At 39.4% G+C, this 23,967-nt stretch overlaps 2 protein-coding genes across 7 annotated transcripts in view; one reads left to right on the top strand and one right to left on the bottom strand.

Moving 5' to 3' along the window:
• LPIN2 (lipin 2) overlaps nt 1–10,368 on the top strand; it is a 77,527-nt gene extending 67,159 nt beyond the window's left edge. For 2 of the 4 annotated variants that reach the window (XM_038393304.2, XM_038393303.2), the window contains exons 15-20: nt 1,160–1,308; nt 1,836–1,922; nt 3,522–3,674; nt 4,807–4,921; nt 5,762–5,865; nt 6,227–10,368. In XM_038393304.2, the coding sequence (XP_038249232.1) occupies nt 1,160–1,308; nt 1,836–1,922; nt 3,522–3,674; nt 4,807–4,921; nt 5,762–5,865; nt 6,227–6,371 (753 nt within the window). In that variant the 3' untranslated portion in view covers nt 6,372–10,368. The remainder of the gene's footprint in view (nt 1–1,159; nt 1,309–1,835; nt 1,923–3,521; nt 3,675–4,806; nt 4,922–5,761; nt 5,866–6,226) is intronic. The other 2 variants (XM_038393313.2, XM_043508043.1) reach the window with 2 other exon arrangements.
• Nucleotides 7,683–23,967, bottom strand: part of EMILIN2 (elastin microfibril interfacer 2) — a 58,867-nt gene continuing 42,582 nt past the window's right edge. For 2 of the 3 annotated variants that reach the window (XM_038393302.2, XM_043508042.1), the window contains 2 exons: nt 18,659–18,793; nt 7,683–15,695 (listed from right to left, as the gene is read on the bottom strand). In XM_038393302.2, the coding sequence (XP_038249230.1) occupies nt 15,364–15,695; nt 18,659–18,793 (467 nt within the window). In that variant the 3' untranslated portion in view covers nt 7,683–15,363. The remainder of the gene's footprint in view (nt 15,696–18,658; nt 18,794–23,967) is intronic. The other variant, XR_006278902.1, reaches the window with a different exon arrangement.

Here is a 23,967-nt window from a genome sequence, read left to right as displayed (position 1 = left end):
AATCCTTGTAGTCCATATTTTTTCTGCAGAAAATAGTCAAACCACTATATCAGGACATTGCTAAATAACGTGTTATATTGTACACCCTCTTATAGTTCCCATGCCATTGACTCTTATAACTGTCCAGTTGCACATATTTGAAGCAGTGTGCAGGAGTCCTGTCCAATTCTGAACGTGATTCTTAAATTTTAACTCATTTTAAATGCACGAATAGTCCAAAATATTTGATCATTCTTTCTCATCAAGGCAAGAATTTAATTTCCATTTCCGTCCCTTTTTGAAAGAGCGACATATACAAGTAGGAAGGGATAACATCACATAAAGGCTGATCCACATTGGCAAAAGTGGGGACCCATAATTTATCCAGGGTGTGACTTCACCACAGTTGCAGGAGTAGAAGCTGGAATGCAGCCAGGCCTCTGGTATCTTTATTATTGTTCTGTCCAGGCTTATTCTGAACAGAATTAGATGATACTGTGGTAAAAAAAAAACAACAACACTACATTGATTCTATCAGTGGAGCTCCACCAGTGTTGAACTCTGGTCCCATTTTTGCTAGTGTACGTGGGGGGGGGGGGGAATTATCTCTCTAGATGAGGAAGAGGCACATATTAGTATTAATAAAAGATGGCTCAGGAATTCTAAATATAGATATTACAGATGGCCTTGCATAATTAGTTCCTTTTCATCTACTTAGATATAATTAGACGCTCTAGAAATGGTATCTTTCCGAATCTTGTCTATTTGCATCAATGAAAGTTAACTCAGTAGTAAAGAATAGCAAGGATTTTTCAGAAAGGAGATATACATTGTTTTTTTAAATTCTTTTATCAGAAGATAATTGCTTGTGTAGAATAATGCTAAAATAAAATCGAGGATCGGTTCCTTTACTAGCAGAGGGAGAAAGTTGAGAAATTACCAGGAATGTTTCTTTTGGTAGGCAAGAGGCTGCGTTGTTGTATCTGGATAATGCACCAAGCTAACATTGGATTTTGTGAAATGGCTTTAATTTGAGGATGCAATAAGTACATAATTACAAATTATATTTAATCTGATTCTACAAGTAGATGTGTATGAACACCCACGACATTTCCTATAGCTCTTTTGCTAAAACTCTTAACTATGCAAAACACTTTAATAGTTTTGGTTCATTTTGAAGGCAAAATTGAAGCTCAGAGATGGTCCAAATGATGTTGTGTTTAGTATTACAACCCAATACCAAGGTACTTGCCGTTGTGCAGGAACAATATACCTCTGGAACTGGAATGACAAAATCATCATCTCTGATATTGATGGAACAATAACAAAGCAAGTACCATTACATCATTTTTGCTTTTATTTAAATTTGTTATATGTTTCACTGTTATTTATAGCACCCTCCTTTGAAAAGCTTATAAAGAGTCATTCAAAGGGAGCTTGAATCCAGCCTATCCTCTAAATTTACATCATAGAGAGAATCCCAATGAAAGATTGCTGATTACAGTATTCTTCAGTGTTCTTTGACTGTAATTTTTACTTTTACTTACAGTAATCTATGATGAGAGTTTTAAAAGAAATGTAGCACCATTGTCTTTCAGTGATATCCTGGGTTTCTTCCCTCCAGTTTAGTGGCTAGCTTGAGACTGGGTGTAGTGACTTGCTGTTGCATAGTGGGCTTGCTAATGGCTCAATCCAGACAAGCTACCAAAGCTTTGCTGTAACCTCTAGAATGTGTTGCACAGAGTTTCTTTGAATCTTCCACAAATATTTGTTGCAAAACAAATTCAGTGACGTATTTTTATTTTTAATGCAAAATCTCTCCTTGTATACTTAGTTCTGATGGTTCTTGGTTTTAGGTCTGATGCCTTAGGGCAAATTCTCCCACAGCTTGGCAAGGATTGGACCCATCAAGGCATTGCAAAACTCTACCATTCCATCAATGAGTATGTATTTTACTTTGAAGTATCTGGGTATTTGGGATTACTGACTAACAAAATTAACATGAATCAGATTAAATGAGTTTGATTTGGACCACCTGTTCATGACCTAAATAATGAAAAATAAATTGTCTGCTACAAACTAAATTATTTTACATTAACAGAACTTTCTAAAACACGTGCCGTTGCTTTGCCCATCAACTACCACTTTTCCTGGTAATCTGTTTTTTTTTTCATTGTATTTCTAAAGAATAGATTCAGATTTTAGTTTTAAAAATTGTAGTTTTATAACAGAAATTCTAAAGACATTCTTAACTTTTTTGTGCTGGTTGGGAAGCAGAATTGTAGCAGTGTTCTTCAGATTGCAGTGTCTGTTATACTTTAAAAGAATCATGAAAGCACTTAACTATTTTATAAAAGTTATTTGAAATGTAATGTTGGGCCTAAACTATGTGCTTTCAGCTATTTATATCTTGCATAATTTTATACATGCAAGTTACTGAACTTTAAGTGTACAGTAATTAATGCTGCTTCTTAAAAATGTTCAGCTTTTTAAAAAGCATAGAGTCTAGTAATCTTTTAAATTGTTTAGATTTTTTAAGTTAACAAATATCTTTTTCCTTCCTGATTTGGTCCTTTGTGTGGCAAATACTTTTCAAAAACATATTGATGACACCACTATTCACCAACAGCCCTGGGAATAGTATTTAGCTGCATTTAGTATTGTGCCTGAGGGATACAAGATGAGTAATTGTTTGGGGATATTTTCAAATAACTTATTTTCAATGCAATTTTTCTAAATTGAAGTTTAGAATCATTGCCTTGACAGATTAGATTTGAGGCCTTGAAACCTTCATGCTGACCTCAGATATAATGCAGAGGGCCAAATGTTGCCTTTTCATGCCCATTACTGTCAATGGGAGTAGGGCAGAACTTCAATATCTTATGCATTGGAAGGAACAATCTTAGTATTGTGGGTCAGATTTCATCAGGCCTCTAAAAATGCACTTGCATCCACTTGCACACACAAAACCAACACTGTGAACATGCTCAGCTGTAGCTTTTTTTTCATATGAATAGATGTGCCTGGAAAGTCTGCAGGAGCATTTTTAGAGATTTACTGAAAACTCATTGTTGTTCAGCAATTCTGATGTGATGTACTGTAACTAAATATTTTTGTCTACAAACAGCAGCAGAACCTTTTAATATTCAGAAATGGAGTCCTTATCTGCAAATGCACATTTAAATAATTGCTGTAGTTAATAGTGGGGGGTTGAATGAGAGTTGGATATAGGTTTGTTAACAAAATAATTTTTTGCCAATTATAAGAACCACCAGGTTGTGCATAAATCTAACCTGTAACAGTGTGCAAAGCAGAGCAAGTCTTAGTACTTGCTCTCCTTTCCCCTTCACTATTAGGCTTGCTTTTTGAGTCTTTAAATTATTACGGACTCTTCAAAGTAGGCACAACCTCCTCTTCCTCCTAAATGTACAATGAGGTTACTGCCCTGATTGGTGATTCTAGGCACTACCATAATACAGTGCTGATCTTGGCAAAAAATTTCTTTAGCTGGAATATAAATTAAGCAGAATATTCTTCCTTAGGAATGGCTACAAGTTTCTGTATTGCTCTGCTCGTGCCATTGGAATGGCAGATATGACAAGAGGGTACTTACATTGGGTGAATGACAAAGGAACAATCCTACCCCGAGGCCCCCTATTATTGTCCCCCAGCAGCTTGTTCTCGGCCTTTCATAGGTAAGCACATAGGTATTGGCAATTTTATTTGTACTAAGGAGGCAAGGGAGTGGGAGGAGATAAATAGAAAAGGTTTGATAAACTGACTGAAATGGTTGCTTTATGAACTATCATTATGCCATTGTTTTTATTTTTAACCCTGCAAACTGAAGAGGGGCCATGGCTTTATTATGACCCCCTGAAACCATTTGCTGATTCCAGAATGTTTAATTTGCAATGTAACATTTGTGATCATATGCGTGTATTAAAAGCTGTTATAGCAGGTAAAATATCAGCCCAGTAAAGGAAGTGTTTGTCCACTCCTCTTCCTCCCATCCTGTGACCGACACTTAACATAAGGTTCTGTAGGTATGAGTAAAATTCTGTCCAGAGAAATATGGCTGCAAGAACTGCAGAGTTGAACTTCCACAAGCTAATCTGGATTTCCCATCTTTTCACTGCCACACTGAGTGGTATTAGAACCTTGGAAATTCAAATTGTGACAAGAATCTAATGATTAATATCACTTATTATCAAGAACAAATCTAGAAGGCTGAACATTTCTGAGTTATCTAAATATCTGAGACAATCACTGCTGGAAACTTCAATAGACTAATCACTTGTCACTGATGATAGCTAATTAAGGTAAAAGTAATATAGTCTTAAGAAAATAAAATAAAAATGAACTGACACAATAAGTTGCGGCCAGCAGTGCCCCCAGTTCTACTCCCTCTAGTCACTGGTAAAACTGCCATTCTCTGCAGTGGGAGCAGGACTGAGAGTAGACCTAATGTGTTCCTACAAATTCTCACTTACCATTTTTCCTGATCTGCTTAAATGATCCTCTGAGGTGGCAGAGACCTTGTCAGAGCAGTTATGAATTTGGTATGGCATTAAAATTTACCAGCCCAGGTGCAGAATCTGTTGATCTGCATTTTACTGCGATTCCTGGTAAAGGAAAAAACGAGTTATGTTTTACTGGTCTTGGGCAAGTGGATTTTTATTTTTTTTTTACAGCTGGTACAATATCTGCACATTTGAAATTTCAGCCACACAACGTACTGTGAGAATGCAAACACCAGCTGACTGGGGGGAATTACCCCTCTGAAATGGTGGTTTAGGATTCAGTGATTGTGTTCAAATTTTATTCCAGGGAAGTGATAGAAAAGAAGCCTGAAAAGTTCAAAATCGAGTGTTTGAATGATATCAAGAACTTGTTTGTTCCGAGTAAACAGCCTTTCTATGCTGCTTTTGGAAACAGGCCCAATGTAAGTCTGCACCTTTCTAATTGAAGGGTCAAAACACTCAAACAATTTTATTTGTGAAGCAAGGGAAATAAGGGTTTTTTTTGGTCTTTTTACAAATGTAAGAAGGAAATTGAACAGCTTTAATTTATTAAACACCTGACGACGTTTCCTTTTTATGACCCAGTCATACAAACACACTTAGAAATAACTTCACTCATGCAAGCCGTTCTACTGGCTTTGGTGGAACTACATGTATTAGTGAAATTACTCGCATGTAAATGTTCTCAGAAACTGGCCTTTAATAAATATCTGATAACATTCCATCCTTTGGTGTTTCTGCAGTGGTGTTCTGAGAGCCAAAGTTTATTAATTCCATAGCAATTCAATGCAGAAACTTTCTTCTTGCACACAATTCTCACTTTCCTCTCCCTGTCTTGTCTTCAGCCACATAGTTGCTGAGCCCTGAACTAGCAAGAAAGGGATGGGCCCCAAAAGTATTGCTTTTCCATTCCAGAAATGGAATATTTCCCCACAGAATCATTTTGTTGTTTGTGGCCTAAGGCCTAGGAACAAATCTTACTTCCCAGACTCTGGCTGGAGGTTCATCTTATTTGCTGCTGTATATTCTAACCCCTTCTATGCTGTCTAAGGTTTATGGCTTCTAAATATGTCTGATGCTTTGCATGTCGTCTTTTTAACTTTTGAAGAGCCAAATTTCAATTACTTCAATCTGCTTTTAAATGTATCTTCGTGTTCTTTCTGTAAAGTTTTTTTTTTTCTGTTGAGCAGTGCTCACTCACATAAGAGAATCTGAAAGCAGAGTAATAACTTCCTTCTGCATCATTGTTCATGCTTCTGCAGGATGTATATGCCTACACGAAAGTGGGAGTCCCAGACTGCAGAATATTTACAGTGAATCCAAAGGGTGAACTGATCCAGGAACGGACAAAGGGAAACAAGTCCTCGTAAGACCACTTTTTTTATGTCAAATGATCAGAAGAAGTGTGTGTGTGTGCGTGCGTGCGTGTGCACGGGGGCAGAGGGGGAGGCTGAGCTTTGAGCAAGGTAGTAACCATTGTAACAGTGATGCTATAATATGAAATCTTAAGGAATTGTGTGTAATCCTGCCTACTAGAGATCTTCAGCCTCAGATATTTACTGATATTTATTCAGAAAGAAAATGTAAACTAAAATGTAAAGTGGAAAATAGCTTTTGGAGGAACACTGCCTCTTTGACTCTTGGCTTTTGGAATTACACTTCTAAAGTTTCGCAACAATAGAACAGTGTCTAGACTCTGAAATAACCCTCTTCTTTTTCTAATGTAGGTATTTCAGGCTAAGTGAGCTTGTGGAACATGTGTTCCCACTGCTCAATAAAGAACAGAGTTCTGCTTTTCTGTGCCCAGAATTCAGTTCCTTCTGCTATTGGCGACAACTATTTCCTGAGGTGAACATGGAAGACCTAGCCTGAACAGCTCTGCTCACCTGGAGATGGGATATCATATCCAGTCATTCAACTTGTAAATGTGAAGAGAGAACTTCTTTTCTGGAGATGCTAATTTATACATTGGTACCATGAGTCTTACTTAAGACAATACTTTAAGTCTACGGGTTTGGCACAAACAAACAAAATGCAAAGTTTCTGTAGCTCTGACTTTGTCCTTTACTTGACTTTTTAAGGCATTTGAGATCAGCCTATATGATAGCAGCAGTACTGAGTCACTAGATGGCAACACAAAGGTGGATTTTCGCTGCATCTCTGCCTTTCCATAGATACAAAACTTACCTTAAATATAGACTTTTTGTATGTTAATCTCCTTAATATTTTTTTAAAAAATAAGCCAAAACATGCATGGAAGCTGCCAAGTAGTCTATCAGCCATGTTATAGCAGTTATAGAATAATTTTCAAATTGGTCGTTAGGCCATTTTAAAAAGGAGTAACTGTCTGAAACAACTATGGCTCCATTTCTCATAAACAAAATATAGAAAATGTCTTCAGCATTAACCACCTGACAGAAATGGAAGATGTAAAGTTCCTCCTTAAATGTAAATAGTATTGTCACAGGTACAATCTAGTGCATATTAAAAGTAGAGGCTGTGCTTATGCAGCACAGTGCCATTCGTTAACTCTGCCTCTTAAATTTTTCTAAACATACAGTGATTTGACCATTTTATGAGCTTATTACTTAAAGTCCTTATTTTAAATCCAGAGCTATCTTGAGATGTTCCAATATGCCTTTTGATTCTTGAATGACTTTTGTTATTCCCAAGCTGCAACCTTCCATGTCAATTTTCAATTCAGAGAAAATTGAGAAAAAGCTTTACTGTAATAGCTGAGAAGTTGACATTTCTTTACTGCATTGAAATGCATATATGTATGCACAGTGTATAGGCGAGTAAAAAGCATGTAAAGATTATATTCAGGGAGTTGTCATTGAAGAAAATTATGTATTTAATTTTTTTAATTGAATCTACTGCAGGCCTTTCCAGAATTCTGTGTTAAGGGTTTTCAGTTGTTGAAGGAAGTACAGCACAGCACAGCAGCGAGTCCCCTGGTGTAAGGTCTGAGTGTTCTGAATGCTGTGTAGCAGAGCAGAGCCAACGGAGTTTTCAGGTAAATGACAAGCATTGATGTGTGGCTATTCCTTGGTTTCAGACCAGCTCCTATAAACTACGGTATTATGCTAAGTGCCTCACAGGCCTAATACTTACCAACTCCAAAAGCAGTTTGCCTGCAGTCTTCACTGGGTATCCAAAAAATTATTGAAGGCAAAGGTTTTCCCTTTTAGTTTGTACAGCACCCTTCTTAGGAAGGGTATAGCATAAAGCTGGAGTGAGATTCTGTGCTGTGCCTCCTAGAGATGCAGAGTGGAAATGAGGCTGTTGACCCTAGGCTATCAGTGAAAACAGCAGATTTGGTAGATTTTTAGATGGAATCTTTTATTTCCTTTGTCAGTCTGAGAATTCTCCCTCTGAGGTTCTAACACAACAGGAGCTAGCTCCAGCCAACTGAGAAACAGATTCACTGAATATTTTTGGATCAGCATATCATTTGAAGTAGGTTATTTTTACTGAATAGCTTGCAGCAACTGGAATTATAAGCAAAGAGATGAAGTTGCAAAGAGAACCTGGCTCTTTCATGAAGGCTGCGGTGAAGGAAAGGAAAAAGCAAGTTACATCAATGTGAACTTTTCTGTGCCATATAAACAAATTATTTAAATGGCAGCCTCATTACAGTATATAGATTTCATGGTATGCTAATAATCATTTCCACGGAAAAGTTGGCCATTCCCCAAGTCTACTTAGTGTTAAGTAGAGGAGACTACATTTTTTTCATGATCGTAACAAATGTCTAAAGATATTGTTTTATAAGTTAGTATTTGCAGCAGCCATAATTGTACAAGGATTACTCAGTCAAGAGCCACAGTCTTTGTCTATAATGGAAGCAGTAGTGGGCTGCAAATGCTATTGCTGGTTTATTTTGCAGGTTCAGATCAGAACTGAATGTGGCCTATTTTATAGATCACTGCACTGAGCAAAGGCTTATAAACCCCAGTCTTTAAAAGCCCGGTATCTGTTTTTATTTCTTTTCTTGGTTTTTTTCTAATAGGGAAAGCCCTTTCACAAAGGGTAAAATTTTCATAAGTTGCTTTGAAAATCAATGAGATGCAGGCTATTAAGTGAAAAAAATTTTCCCCTCAGTAATGAAGCAATCTTTCCACAAAAGGAATGGACCTGTATCTCCTAGATTAGGTCTTCTGGGATGGTCAGAATTTCCTTCAGCACTTTTAGCTCATTATCTATCTTGGCTAGTTTTCTCTTAATCTAGGTTTTCATGATGTCTACAGTTTGACACATGCAGTGATGAATTCTGTGCACTTTAAGGTGGGGACAGGGTAAAATCAACATAAAACCTGTTTTAAACATCAAATTGAACAGGGTAAAATGTCTCCTTTAAGCACTAGTAGTTTAAATTAATGTGAGCACTTCGGTTTTGTTGCAATTTTGGGATGAATTTTTGGCATTTGGGATTTCCAAAAAGGTGCTGAATAAATATGCTGCCCTTCCACTCTGTTTGTGATGGTTACAATTCTGCTATATAGGTTTGGATACAATGCAAAAGTATTCTTGAGTCTTCCTCTTAAGCAAATGGCTTTTTTCATTTGAAACCAACTTGCATTTGGAGCCCTACTCAGATTGGATGATATTACTTTTAGAAGCCATTTTGGGGACTGAACTTGGGTATTCTATGCAGACCATTACTTACATAGGGAGGTAAAATGTCCAGTATTCCAAACAGATTCTAGAAAAGACATCTCATTAGCGAAAACCTACCATTTGACAGTTCTACACTATGAAGTGGATAGATCAGAATTACACATTAGTCTGCTTCCTTTATTTTACCTTAGTGGAAATAGATGGTTTGAAAACAATGTTTGTGCTAAGCCTATTTCACATCAGCACAAATTAATTCATTCTTTCTGTGAAAGAGATGAGCTTTTAAGTGTGTCTACACACACGCACACCTCTTTTAAGACTGTTGTTGAAGGTGCAGATCCCCTTTGCATTGGAACAGTGTTTGACACCATAAACTTCCACAGTATTTATCTGCGGATAAAAAAGGAACACTGCAGTTCAGATCTGGGCAGTCCATTGGACACTGCCCATTTCTATAGTGATTAAAGATCATAACTTAGTCACTTGTATGTATAGAGGTAAACATTTCTGGATTTCTTTTTTACTTTTGTGTGTTTAAGCTTGTACTTCAAAAATGTGGGGCTTTTAATCTTTTTTGAGTATAGAAGTGCAGGTGTGATGCTGGATCATGTATTCTTAGCTTTGTGACATCATTATACTGTTTCTAGAACACAAGTCTTCAACTGGAAAAGTTTTAACACTTAAATCAACTAAATTATATAACTTCTGACAAACTCTGAGTCAATCTGGCAATTGTAAGCCAAATGGGTAAAAAGATGCATTTGACATTGTATTCAGGTCTCCTAGAAATAGACTCCTTGACATTTGAAGGAGGAGTTTAAAAATAAGAAACTGAATTACAACTTCATTATGAAACATTAAAAATGTCTAGTGAATTTTAGATGACTTTGAATCGTCACTTTTGCCTCAAAGTTTTGTTTCTTATGTTAAATCCTGCTAAGTAAGATGAAACTCTGCTTCATTTTTTTAAAAGTGTTAATTATCTCCAGATGAAAGCTGCATTTTGGTTTGTTTTTCAGGTGAGGGTCAGCAGAACTCTTTAATACTTTCTATTTCATTATTAATTGAGAACATGTGAAATAGTTGATTGTTAAACTATACAATAAGTTAGTGTTAAATTATCAACTCTGTGAATATGCCAGTACAGTGGTCTTTGTAAAGACTGGACTGTCTTTGGGTAAATAAACATTGCACCAAAGTGTAGGTTATTGATGTTCAAAATAATGTTGCCACAATAAATAAACTTTAAATTAAAGTGTTTTTTTCTCTTTATTCTTTTATAAGAGCCAGTGAGAATTTCATTCTTTAAATAATTGCCAAAGTACTAAACAAGGATGTATGTAAACCAGCATTTCATATTTTAAATGGAATCAGGTTTATCTAATGAAAATACCTAGTTGAAAAAAAATCATCAGGAAGAAAAGCAAATGTTCCTTTGGAATGCTTCCAGGGGCGGGCTGATTAATGATATTATTCAGTTCTGTTACCTGTACTGAATGTGAGGTACTAATAGAGATCATGTGTCACTTACAGTCTACTAGGGAAGTTTACTTGTTCTAGTTACTTGCTATTTCCTATGAGTTACTTTTATCCAACCAGCTTTTTTATTCTATTCATAAGAATCTATCTGATTCAGTAACTTCTAATATGGGACAGTAGTGAATTGTGTACAGAAATACTCACTAGACAAATAGTTGTGCCTTTGATTCTTCACAGTATAAATGAATAATGTGTGCACTTCCCACCACTTTAAACATGAAACACAATTTCCTCTTGTACAGAGCTCTATAGCTGGGCCCCCAGACCACCTCAAAACTACTGGAGTGGGGGCTCTGCTACAGCAGATATGGTGCCACTTCCTGCTGTACTCTATGTACTTTGCCCACTATCTGCCTGGGGATAGCATATGTGGCAACTTAAAGTAACAGATTTGCTGTCCCTTACATGGCCATAAGTAGCATTAAACATGGGATTGCCAACAATATTTACTTTAAGTGGCAGAAATAATCTGTCCCCCTTTTAGATACAGAATTCCAGACAAGATGGACAAACATCTGGACTAGAATGGCAAACCCTGTAGTTCAGTGTGCGCAGACCTTTTGTTAGACTTTGCATCTCCTAATGTCTCGGAGAACCCATGGTGATGGAAGAAGTTGACAAAAGACTAGATGTGGTGCTGCTGGGTTTGGAAAGTTCCAAAAAGGTATGCACTCAATGCAATTTTTTACCTTGAAAAAGCAGGCCTATCCAAGGCTGTAACATTACTGAAGTTTGTCAGATTGCCCTCTCTGAATCGAGTGTGTCTTTCCTCAGCTCTGCTGTGGGAACACTGTTCTGCACCTGCATCAAAGAGATCTGTGAGGAGGATGAGGGATCTGATCAGAAGCACCAGCTGAACTGACTGGCTAGCTTAAAAACTGCATCTGCAATATTTCTATGCTTGTAGCTAAGGCCTCCACAAAACCCAGACCAATGTTTCAAACTGGATGACTCAGAGATGGCCTAAATCCCAGGCAAGAGCCAGGTGGAAATTGTGATGGAAAAGCCAAAGGCGAATTGCAAAGCAGTCTGTCTTAAAATAAAAATAATAAAAAAAAACCACTACACTTCTGCTGGCTGTGCTGCACATATTCTCTTTCCAAGGCTAAAAAGAGAGGCTAGACAGTGCAACATTCAAGCTTTACTTTCCCTCCACTTACATTCTTCCTAGACATTACTCTATTCACTATCATACAACAATGCCCCTTACTGGAAAGCTGTCTATTGTAAAATTCCTCATGTTTGAGATAACTGCTTAATATTTAATATTATACACTCTTAAAGCGTATCATATAAATTAACACACCAACTGGTTTTTATTCCTACTTTAAATTTAAGGATTGTTCTTTCATGCTTTGTAAAGTCTGGTGCATACCTTGCAGGTGGTTTGATTTTGGAGTGAGTGTGCGTCTGACTTGTGAGGACAAGACTGACTTGCATTTGGTTCCTGTGGCAGTGTGGTGTTTTGACACTGTTCTGTTCTCTCTTGGTCCAGTTGTGGCCTGCTGATCAAGTTTCCATGGACTGCATATTTCACTGTCCTCTATTCAATTTCTTTCATTCACTGCTTGCTTTAGAAAGGCTGGGGCTAGACACCATGATACATGAGCACCTTGACATAAAGCATGGTACTGGGCTACTATTAATGCAGGCTGTGGGAGTGTTTCTCCACTCAAGAACTGCTAGCCATCTATTTTCTTTGGCTTTTTGCACTGTTTTAAAAACAGTCAATGCTGTGATGTGATTAAATTCCTATTCCAAGGTAGATTGCACAAACTCAGTAAAAGTAACTTGTGGTCTGTCTGAATCTATACAGTTCGGGATACCATGCTGCTGCTTTGTCTATGGGGTTGCTATGGTAGTTCATCTAGTTCCCAGAAATGAGATGGTGTTTGGTGAAAAGGTCCATTCCTACTTTTCTCCAAGGTCTGTTGGGCAATATTGTTGTCTTTTAGCTGCTTGGTCTGCATTTCCTCACATGTATCACATCTGCTCACCAGGACTCAGAAATCCTTCGTCATGTTTGGCCACTATGTTGAATCTGTCTTTCCGGATACAGACTTCAATTCTAGAATAGCTCTGACAAATTCTTGTTTGTTCTCGGTGATCTAGGTATTATGCTTTGACTGCCTTTATATATGATGCTATCTTGTAAGCTCATCTCAATAGTTCTAGTATTCTTGAGAGGTCTTCATGTGTCTGCCCATCCACAGAATGACAGATGCTAGAACTTGTAAATCTTTGTCTTGTATGTTTTATTCTCAGATTCTTTCCAACCTGCCTTGAAACTGGCACTTAACAGGCTTGACCGATGTTTTCTGTTAGACTGAAGATCTCATTCATGTTATATTTCCAAGCTGCAAGGCTTCTCTGGATAAGTCAGAAAAGTACAGGAGGTAATGCTGCTGTCGTCACTAAACAAAGCTTTTTTTTTTTTTTTTTTTTTTTTTCTTTTTAAGGGAGCTTGCCTGCCAACTGGGTTTCCCTGAGCGCTCAGCTCACATTGTTTCCATGAGTCATTTCTAGGACAGCCACCAATATTGTAACAACACTTGACTCACACATCACCTGGAGCCAACTTTTTAGAGCATAGTCTTCAGGGAGGAGTCTCTCACTTCTTTGCCTATACTAGGAGCAAACTGGTTCTCCTAATAGTTGGCTCACAGAGTGAGGCCATATGGTCTATGTCTACACTGAAAGATTTGGCTTGAAAGCATGAAGCAGACTTAAAGCAGAGGAAAATACACCCCCACCCCCTTATAAAGCTATTTACTTTGTCATACAGCATGCTAAAACTTCAAGCTGCACTGTGGTTTCAGGGAAAACAACATATAGCTTCCAGGGAAAGACATTTAGTGTGCTTTCTGAGACAGCAGCTCCTCCACTTAGTAGTTTTCCTAGTACCACACAAAATCCTAGCCTCAGCTTAGCTATAACTTGCTTACTGGAAACCAAGAATGTGCCAACAACTTTTGCTGAAGATTGTGTTAAAGTTCCAATAGAGATTCTGATACTTTGCTTATAAAAACTATAGTCAAATCTATGAAGAAACTTTAACTCAGAATTCCATGATAGAGTAAAATAGTTTCTTCTATAGCTGATGTATTAAGCTTCTCAAACTGACCCTGAAAGCTGAGCTATTCTGTTTCCAAGCAATGAACAGAGTTCTTAAGGAGCTTTTATTCCAAAGCTACCATCTCAGCTGTAACAAGATGTTGACTAGATGTATATTTATCATACCTCATCACAGGAAAGAGTGCTTACCTCCTAACAATTTTATTCAGATAGACTAGTAGCTGTTCTGGATTTATCAGTAGAAAAGTTAAAATATTTACACATTACTGCTATAAATAAAATTATTAAAAACATCAGTTTATAGATTTTACAAATCTGCAGAATGTTCCCACTCAGATATGCTGTTGGATTTTTTTCTAGCCATAAAAAGGATCAAAATACTACCAGATTTAATGAGCTAAAACATAATTTGACTGGTCACTTTAATGAAGGCATGAGGAAATCTACAATGGTGTTTAAAATTGATTTAATCTATTCAGGCCAAAGGGAAGCCTGCCATCTGGTTGAAGTACATAATGTAAAATGCACTCTTGTCTGAAAGTTTGTCACTGCTGCTACAAGTAATGTGGTTACTAAAACAAAGACTAAGGAAAATGTTTTTCAGTTTTCTTAGTGTATTTGACAGCACACTAGCTAGAGACAGCTTTGATATTCCCTTCTGTGGCTGGTGGGTTTAACACATAGTAGCAGGGCAAAGAAATTTTTTTCTTAATTGTAAAACCTCTGAAAATTGGCACAAGGAAGTGTAGTTTTTGAAAGGTAGTCCAGTTGAATGCACCTTTTCTAATAGATCACAGATAATTAAAAGTTTCCCATTGCTAGCTGTAGCACTCATACTGGAGGAAAAGATGAGGTTTGTTCTCAATGTTTTTTGTCTTAAGCTTTCAAAGCCAGGCACTATGACGCAAAGGAAGCTTCTACTCATCTTCCTTTTTCCCATATCAGCAGAAAGTGACTTAGTTTTGCATCAAGTACTTGAGTCGGGCCAAACTCTCCCCTTATATGTGTTTCCAGTTGAATAAGATGTGACTGATTATTTTGCAACTGAGAATGGAGGTTTGCCCTTTGGACAGATAAACAATATCCTTTTTGCCCAGAGTAACCATTGTCCATAATTCCCTTGAGCTACTTCTCTCTTAAATGAAGGCTGCTGATCCAAAGAACAGTTGCTCAGATACTAAACAACCCAATATCTGGGCAGAAATCGGGTCAGTCCTATGTAATTATCACTTCATCTCTGCACAAGTGGAAACATGAAAGTAGCAGACCAGAGGACAAGAATTGTAGGATTTCAAATGACCAGATTTAGGATTATGGAACTGATAGTGATACAGTGCGGGGGGGGGGGGCTGTAGAAATTGGCAAATTGTTTACTAAAGAGTAATACAAGAGCAAATTAGAGAGCTACCCATACAGGCTGGGTACAAATTTACTGTTTGTAGGGCTTGGGGGAAGGAGTTAGTTTTAAGTACTGCCCTGTAAAAGGCATGTTAAAGTCTTGTGGGGGGGGACAAGGTAGAGTTAAATATGGATCATAAACCCACCACTCAAATCAAGTATATAAAATGAATATATTAAAGCTTCAAATTTTATTTTTCCTGAATATCTTGCCCTTCTTTTCACATGGAATCTAGACATGAGCAATGGAAGGATAAAGAAGAACTCCACTAAATGTGGAGTACATTTCGTCAGAGTAGGCCAGCTTGCCTCCAGTAACTACAATGTTTACTTCATCTCCTGCTTTTAGGTGAAGAACGAGATGGAATGTTCCAGCACCACCACAGGTTCGTTTCCTTGTTCGTGGTTTGTGATACTCAAGCAGTTCTCTTTTATAGCCAGCTGTGTGGAGCTGAGCAACACTTGCATTGGCGACAGACAGCACTGCTTCTACATACTCATCCCTTTCAGGAGCAAGGACAGCAGTGATCAGATAGCGGCCTTCATAGGGAGATGTGAAGATGCCTGCAAAGACATTTAATTAGTTTTACTGATTGAAAATTCTCCAGTGCAGTAGGAATAATGACACCTTCATTTTAAAACTACAAAAGTTATCCATTTGCTCATACCCAGATCTCTGAATAAGCACTGTAGAGGAAGGAAAATAAAGGCCCATTTGTTATAGAACTCTGCTCTGATGTTTCTCTTGGGCTGACAATAGGCATATTCCATAGCGTGTGGATTTAAAGTGGAATAGCTATTCCAAATGACACCCATGTGTAGACAAGCCCTCAGGCTTTGTCTGGAGCAGGATTTCAATGTGTGGTATTTGCTCATATTATCTACCCTGATATCATTAACACCACCTAAAACTCTAGCCAGCACAAAGTAATAGTTCTGTACTGTGTGCCAAAGTTGATAAAGTCAAACAGTCGGGGGGCTCACATCCAGGAGAAAAATGTGAAAATCTACGTGGCAAAAAGGAAGGAATGGAGGATTAGATCCACAAAGGGACTTAGGCATTGTAACATTCAGCACCGATGGCGATTGAGGAATGGAGAATGGGCACATGTAGTGCAGGTCACATATACCAAGCGAGATGAGAATTGGGAAACTAGGAGCATGCTACACACATGGGGACTTAAGCTGAGGACTAGGTAAGTGCCGACCTTGACAAGTTTAGTTTTGCTAAAAGGCAATTAAAGTTCCTCATCTTCACTGAGTTTTTACCTCAGAATAGCTCTCACAGTTCCCCTGAGCTTAAAAATACATCTTTTGCCTCAGTGAAGACGAGGCCTGTGGGAACTGGGAGGTTCACTACCATCAACCTCAGCCTAGACCAGTCCACACAAGAGGTCCACTTCCTAGACACTACAGTGCTAATAAGCGATGGTCACATAAACACTACCCTATACTGGAAACCTACTGACAACTATACTTACCTACACGCCTCCAACTTTCATCCAGGCCACATCACGTGATCCATTGTCTACAGCCAAGCTCTAAGATACAACCGCATTTGCTCTGATCCCTCAGACAGAGAAACACCTACAGAATCTCTATCAAGCGTTCTTAAAACTGCAATACCCACCTGGTGAAGTGAAGAAACAGACAGAGCCAGAAGGGTACTGAAAAGTCACCTACTACAAGACCTCTCCAGCACATCATCAAGGATCTACAACCTGTCCTGAAGGACGATCTCTCACAGACCGTGGGAGACAGGACAGCCCCCCAACCTGAAGCAAATACTCACCAGCAACTACACACAACAAAAAACACCAACCCGGGAACCAAACCCTGTAACACACCCCGGTGCCAACTCTGTCCACATATCTATTCAAGAGACACCATCATAAGATCTAACCACATCAGCCACATCATCAAGGGCTCGTTCACCTGCACATCTACCAATGTGTTATGTGCCAGCAATGTCTCTCTGCCATGTACATTGGCCAAACCAGACAGTCTCTATGCAAAAGAATAAATGGACACAAATCTGACATCAGGAATTATAACATTCAAAAACCAGTCGGAGAATACTTCAGTCTCTTTGGTCACTCAATAACCTCACTAAATTTGCCTAAAAGTGGCAATTCTTCAACAAAAAAAAAACAAAAAAAACAGACTCCAACGTGAAGATGCAGACTGGAAACCATCAGATTAGGCCTGAATAGAGACTGGGAGTGGTTGGGTCATTACAAAACCTAAACTTAATTTCTCCCTACTGTTACTCACACCTTCTTGTCAACTGTCTAACAGGCCACTCTCTTACCACTTCAAAAGTTATTTTTCCTCTCTTGGTATCATGCTGTTAATTTATTTATCTCATCAGACTGACCTCACACTTGGTAAAGCAACCCTCCATCCTTTCATGTATTTATACCTGCTCCTGTATTTTCACTCCATGCATCCTATGAAGTGGGTTCTAGCCCACGAAAGCTTATGCCCAAGTAAATGTTAGTCTGTATCAGCAAAAACAACGAGGAGTCCTTGTGGCACCTTGGAGACTAACACAGCTACCACACCAGAGGCTCTCAGCACTCATACTAGGTGATGACGGGAAAGGAGAGAAGAATATAACCATTGAGATGAAGTTTCACACTCATCTGCATGCCTCCTGGGGTATGCAATGGAAGTTGCAAATGTCATGAAACTTTCAAAAGAGGAAGGCAGGCAAGAGAATGCCTCAACCACTCCTAGGGCAAAAGCTCTGGGATTTGCCATCAGCCTCTCCTGGGCAAAAGGAGTATACGGAGCCTTGGCCTCCAGCTGGTACCTGCACTTCTCACAGCCCCTCAGTTTCCACTTTCCTATAACCCTCCAACAGTACCTACATCTAAAGGAGCCAGGAACTAGTGGCTGAAGCACAACTACCTGTGCTCAGGGAACTCCATCATTTGCCCCCGAAAGAGTCCTTCAGTCATGGCCCCTCACAACCACCAATTTCTCAAGCAACAAAGGAAATTCACGAACCAAAAGCATTGTTAAAGGGGAATTAATGTTGCTAAGTAGGGCCTTGTATGCTTCCAGAACATAGAGATGTGTTTATGGGTACCAGCTTCTAAGAGACTGTAATTCTACATTTCCTGGTTTTCTGTCATGCTTCCCATACCCTTAACTCTGCTCCGTCCCCTAGTCACTGCTTTGAGGAGACATGGAGATTACAGAGATGGCAGGGGTGTTTAAATTTTCTGCTGCCAACTTTCATGTTCTGGAAGGATACAAGGCTCTGCTAAGCAACCTGAATTCCCTATAACAAAGCCTTTTTGTGAATGTATAGATACTTGCACTTAAAGGCTGGATCATCCTCCAGTGTGCGACAGGTAGTTTTAACCAAGGTGTGTCTGATTTATACTATAGAACTATGTATTTTGTTTCTCCGGCACAAGCACCCTGGTAACACTCAAGATAATGTAATAATGTCTCTATCCCATGATATTGCCCAACCACCTTCCCAGCTCCCCTGTATGTCCCTTTTTGGCTGTTACCTGTGTTAGGATTATAATAGTCTCCATCATTCACAAGCACTTTGTTAAAATGGACCACGCCCGCATCACTGGGAAAAGGCTTCTGGGTAAGACCAGCCGAAAAAGACACCAGAGAGGTGGCAGCAGCAGTAGGTCCTAGAATGGGGAAGAGAACAGAATCCAGAGCCAATCAGAATAAAGATGTTGCCTTTTACTCTTGGTGCTTATAGTAGAGTGAGTTTGTTTGTGGACTTGCACACACATTGTTTTGTCAATCTGGAGAGGTTGGCATGAGTGCCACTGGGTCATTTTCCAATTACCTCACCACAAAAGGACTGAGAGCCATAACGTTTCCTCCCATATCACAACCTACCCGAGAGCAGCAAAAGAGCTTGGCAAGTGGGTTCACCTACCAGAGTTTTCTTTAACACATGCTTCTCTTGAGAAGAAGGGTCTGCAAGAGGAATGGCCTACAATGCCATGAGAGTGTTGCCATAGACTTCACTGGAGCCAGGATTTCAACTCAGGTGTTTCATGCTGCTTTCTGAGCTCCCTTCTCCAGGAGCCATGCTGCCGCTGGCTGCTCCTGCCTGAATAATCCCTACTAACTGTGTGCCATACTTTCCTGAACTGGAGTTTTCTCATCTCAATCCTCTGCCCAATTCCCTCAGGTTTGCCTGGTTGATATCCTTATTCACTTCTCCAATCAGTGATAATGCCCTGCTCCTTTGCATGGTTTGTGCTTCCTCTCAAAAGATCATTCTCCACTACTGGACCAGCACAACAGCTCTCAAAGACTACCTCAGGTCTTGTTTCTCTTAGACACTCTGCACTAATGCTCTTTGGATTAACATTCCTATCTTTACAAAGATCTTTCAGCTGAAATTGCTTCAGATTTTCATATGTCCTAGTACAGCATCTACTCAGAGTTTTAACTACACAATACAAAAGAGAAATAGGAAAAAAAAAAGACAACTGGGTTTTTTAGTAGGTAGTGAGTGGAAGAAGGCAATGCAGCAAATCTCACCCTTACCTAATACCTTTCAAATCACTCGAGTCTGTCAGTGGCTCTTACAGTAGCATTTGAAGAGGTCGAACATGACCTCTTGCAAGGTCTCCACCGTATACCATTACCTACCAATTCTGTTCTTCCCCACAAGATTGAAGTTATTTTTTCTGTCTGAGTTTCAGGTTTGAAAACTCAGTATCTCAAATAAAAACATGTTGAATTGTGGAACTACAAAAATAGAAAGAAAAGCATAAATAAAAATGTAGGTAACACGTGATTTATTGCTGCAGATAGGCAGGCAGTACAGTTTGTTAGCCAGGGTTCTCATATGCAAGAAAGTCCTTTGGTCAGTTTCGGAGCGATGTGCAAGTTAACATTCTGTATGCTCCTGTCAGTTAGACTCTGGTAGGGCTAATTACACCTACTTATATGGAAATGCGTGGGAATCTAAGTTGATGTAATTTGTATGCTGAGGAATCATAAGATAGTGGAGTTAAAATATTGGAGTGACCTAATTTAGCTTACATCTATTTACACCCAACTGCTCCTGCTGCACTCCTCTATTCTGGCGTTTTAGCATGCAAGTTTCAAGACCTTATGACTCCTCAAGACTCAATGGGCAGTATTCAGAGATGAAATAAAATCCCACAACCAATACCCCACACTACACTTCACACACAATTTGCTCTTTCCTCCCCGACGGAAAAGATGAGAGAGAAAAATCATGGTGGCTAGCTGCCTAACCCTACCCCCCACTTCCACCTGAGTGGCCCTCCACGCACACACAGCTGGAGGAGCCCCGACCCTTCCCTCCCACCCGTGATCAGCCCAAGCTGCTCCAGCTGCGCCTCCCCTCCTGAGACTCCAAGCCACCCTGTGGGAAGAGCACTTGTCTCTTCCTGAAGAACCTGAGCTTTTAATCATAATAATAAGCAAAAACTTCCCTCATGCAAACTGCCAAAATCTGCAACTGGGAGTCCGCTGACAGCAGCTGCACCTGCGCCTATTACACCCACTGCCCATGGAAAGCATGAACCTCATGGGACAGATGTTCATCAAACTGCTTAATGCATCGGAAGGCACTCAGATACTACAATGATGAGGCTAGTATAAGAACATGTATAGAAAAGGAAGCATAAGTTTGTAAGTTACATGTCAGTCAGTGTGTGAGAGTCTGTCTTGAGTCTATGGAAACGTAACTTACTCCTTTTCAGATGGTGGGTCCTGGAAGGATGAAGTTACATATCATAGACTCTCTTAGATTCACCTCTGAAATTGCCCCTAAGTAAGCCTAGGGGCTTTTCTGCATGGCATGGCAACGAGTGCCAGAGCAGTGTTATATTAATGTGAACTAGGTATCTTTTGCACTGCACCAGCAGTGTCTACCCAGGGCAGTTAGAGCACACACATTAGTGTTTTTTACAACTCACACCGCTGTACTGCACCTTGCTGGTACCATGCAGACAAGTCATAAATAGTTTGAGGGAAATCAGGTGGTATAAAGCGGTGTAGCTCCTCTGAAGTCAATGAAGGTACATTGATTTACATCAACTGAAGGTCTGGCCCTGAGGTGTGTCGGGCTGTTTGTTTGTTTGCAACACTTGCCACTGAAGCCTGGCCCCCAAAAACACTCTCTCTGCTTAGTTTAATTAGGTTTCTCCCCTAGATCTGTTAAAGGACAAGATGCAAGCGAATTTATGTTCTTCCAAATCCCACCTTTGAGTTCAAGGTGACAGAATGCTCACTGTGTCACCTACTTACTGGTCCCCTTAAATACCCATGTTGCCTACTTAATTCCTCTTCAAATATCACATACCTAGACATCAGCCAATTTCATCAATTCTTAAAACATCTTTGCAACAAGCTTTTGTGAGTTGAGCTCTTCCCTCGAGCCTAACAAGTAAACACCAACAGTAAACAGCTAATGGTGCAAAGCAAAATACAGAGAAATTATTTCTCAGATAGGCTCACAGATTTAATACAAGCGAATGCAAACCAGAATATTGTCATCATCAGTTATGAGAAGAAAAAGTTCTAAAGTGATGGATAGAAACCAGACACTGTTGTAGAATTTACAGCAAGAAAGGACCACTAGTAGTTCATCTAGACTGCCCTTCCGTATATCATAGGCTACCACTACCCAGCACCCACACACCAAGATTAAACCAAAGTATTACAGCCCAAAGGAGGTTAGACTATTCTGTGCCACAGGAAGGACCAACGTGCACCAGTGCCCAAGGCCCCTGCAGTGGCAGGGAACTGATTAAATGAGATTACCCAGATAATCCCACCAATGGACCCAAACTCCATGCTGAAGAAAAATAAAACATCATGGATTTGAAAGTAAAATCTAATCAGAAAGAATGGCAGGGTAGTTTTTATGTTCAATACATTCTCTCTTCAGAGCACAGACCATGTCTTATGTATTTGTTTAGAGCTGAGCACAATAGAGCTCTGATCCAAACTGGGACTTCTGGACACTAGATATTTAATAATTATTAATAAATGTCAGACTTATACCAAAAGTATCCTAAAACCGTCAATTTCCAGTTAAACTCTAGTATAAGTATGCAATCTTCACAAACTGTGTTAATGAAGACTGTGGAGAGGGAAGTGTGAGAGGAAATAGTTAAGGCACAGGACTGAGAGTCAGAAGATCCAAGTCCTGTTCCTGGCTCGGCCCTTGACTTGCTGTGCGACTTAGGGCTCTTACAAGCTCTTTCTCATCGATTTCCAGTCCTATTTGCCATGGCCTGTGTTTGAAATTTTCTCAACCCCTAATGAGCAAAGATTCTAAGAAAATGGCTCCAGACTCCAAAAAATTCTAGTGTCAGTTTTATCTGCTGCTGCTATTTCTGTCAACAATGATTTAACTAAAATTGTTCTGTAGAGAGAGAGATTAGGAGGATCCACTTTGATCCTGGGTCATTTAATCTTTCTTTGTTTCAACTCCTCTGCCTCTAAAATACAGCTAAAATGTACTTCCTTACTTCATAAGTGAACTATAAGATTTAATTCATTAACATTTGTAAAATACTTGAAGAGCTTTGGATAAGAAGTGCAAAGAATTATTTTCTTGGATTTTTTAAATTTTTATTGAACTACAGGTGAACTTCAACTTTAGCTGTTAGTTGTATGTCAGTGGATATTCTTGAACTTGAAGAGGTTAGATGAAATTCTATGATACAGAAAATATGGAAATTATCACCCAAGAAGAGGATAAGACCAATCTGGGGATTGGAGCAGAACCATCAACTTGGCACTTAACACTTCCAAAACTGTAGAAACTATACAGGAGCAGAAGTTAAGAGTGCTGGGTGGGATGGTCTAGTAATCTAAGTCTCAGGCTTGAAAAGCCTATTATTTTGGGAAGCACACATTCAAATACAAGAAGGGTCAGCTCAGCCCTATGTTCTTTTGAGAGATAAACTCAGTACATAAAATTGACGGGATGTGGGTCTTTGGATGAGAAATTAAAAATGGGGGTCCTGTTCTGCATGGATGTTAAAGATTTGATGACACCTTGGAGTAGGGGTTCTCAAACTTCATTGGGCCACCCTTCTGACAACAGAAATTACTACATGACCCCATGAGGGGGGACCGAAGCCTGAACCTGCCCAAGCCTCTCGGCCCCAGGTGGGGAGAGGGAGGGGCAAAACCCAAGCCCCACTGCCCTGGGTGTGGAGGGGGCCCAAGCCCAAGCGCTGAAGCCTCAGGTGGGGGGCCTGTAACCTGAGCCCCACCACCCAGGGCTGAAGCCCTCAGGCCTTGACCCCAGGTGGTGGGGCTCGGGCCCCGGCTCTGGCACTGGGCCCCAGCAAGTCTTAACATCAGCCCTGGCAACAGCTGTTGTGTACGGTGCTAATTGCTATTCTCTGCCCCAGAAGTGGCTTCCTTTCAGTGATGTTTGTATATGTACACTGCAGTACTAACTACCAGGGTGCATCCTCTGCTGTTATAAACTATCACAGCTCCACTGACATCAGCTGAGGATCTACACCAAGGTATTTATATCATGTTCACCACTGTGTTATACGAGTGCATCTGATATCTGAGTTTGTGAGGCACTTTGAGATGGAGGCTGTTACATATTGAGTGTGTATATATAATGTAAATAATACAATTATTTTCAGTTTTACTAATTATAGTCTAGGGCAATTAAGAAAAAGCATAGAGATTTAGCAAAGGAAATCTCTTTGCTAAAATCTTCCTCTCTAGCTGGGAGATCGCGTGGTGTCTATTTCCTTTAATATATTTCTGGAGTGCAAACAATGGCTGCCACAATAAAACACTGTTTATGTATCTCAACATCATTAACATT

The sequence above is a fragment of the Dermochelys coriacea genome, chromosome 2 (genome assembly GCF_009764565.3).
Source record: "Dermochelys coriacea isolate rDerCor1 chromosome 2, rDerCor1.pri.v4, whole genome shotgun sequence".
NCBI classification, from domain to species: domain Eukaryota; kingdom Metazoa; phylum Chordata; order Testudines; family Dermochelyidae; genus Dermochelys; species Dermochelys coriacea.
Note: the sequence above shows the minus strand (reverse complement) of the source record. Positions and strands in the feature narration are given on the sequence as shown.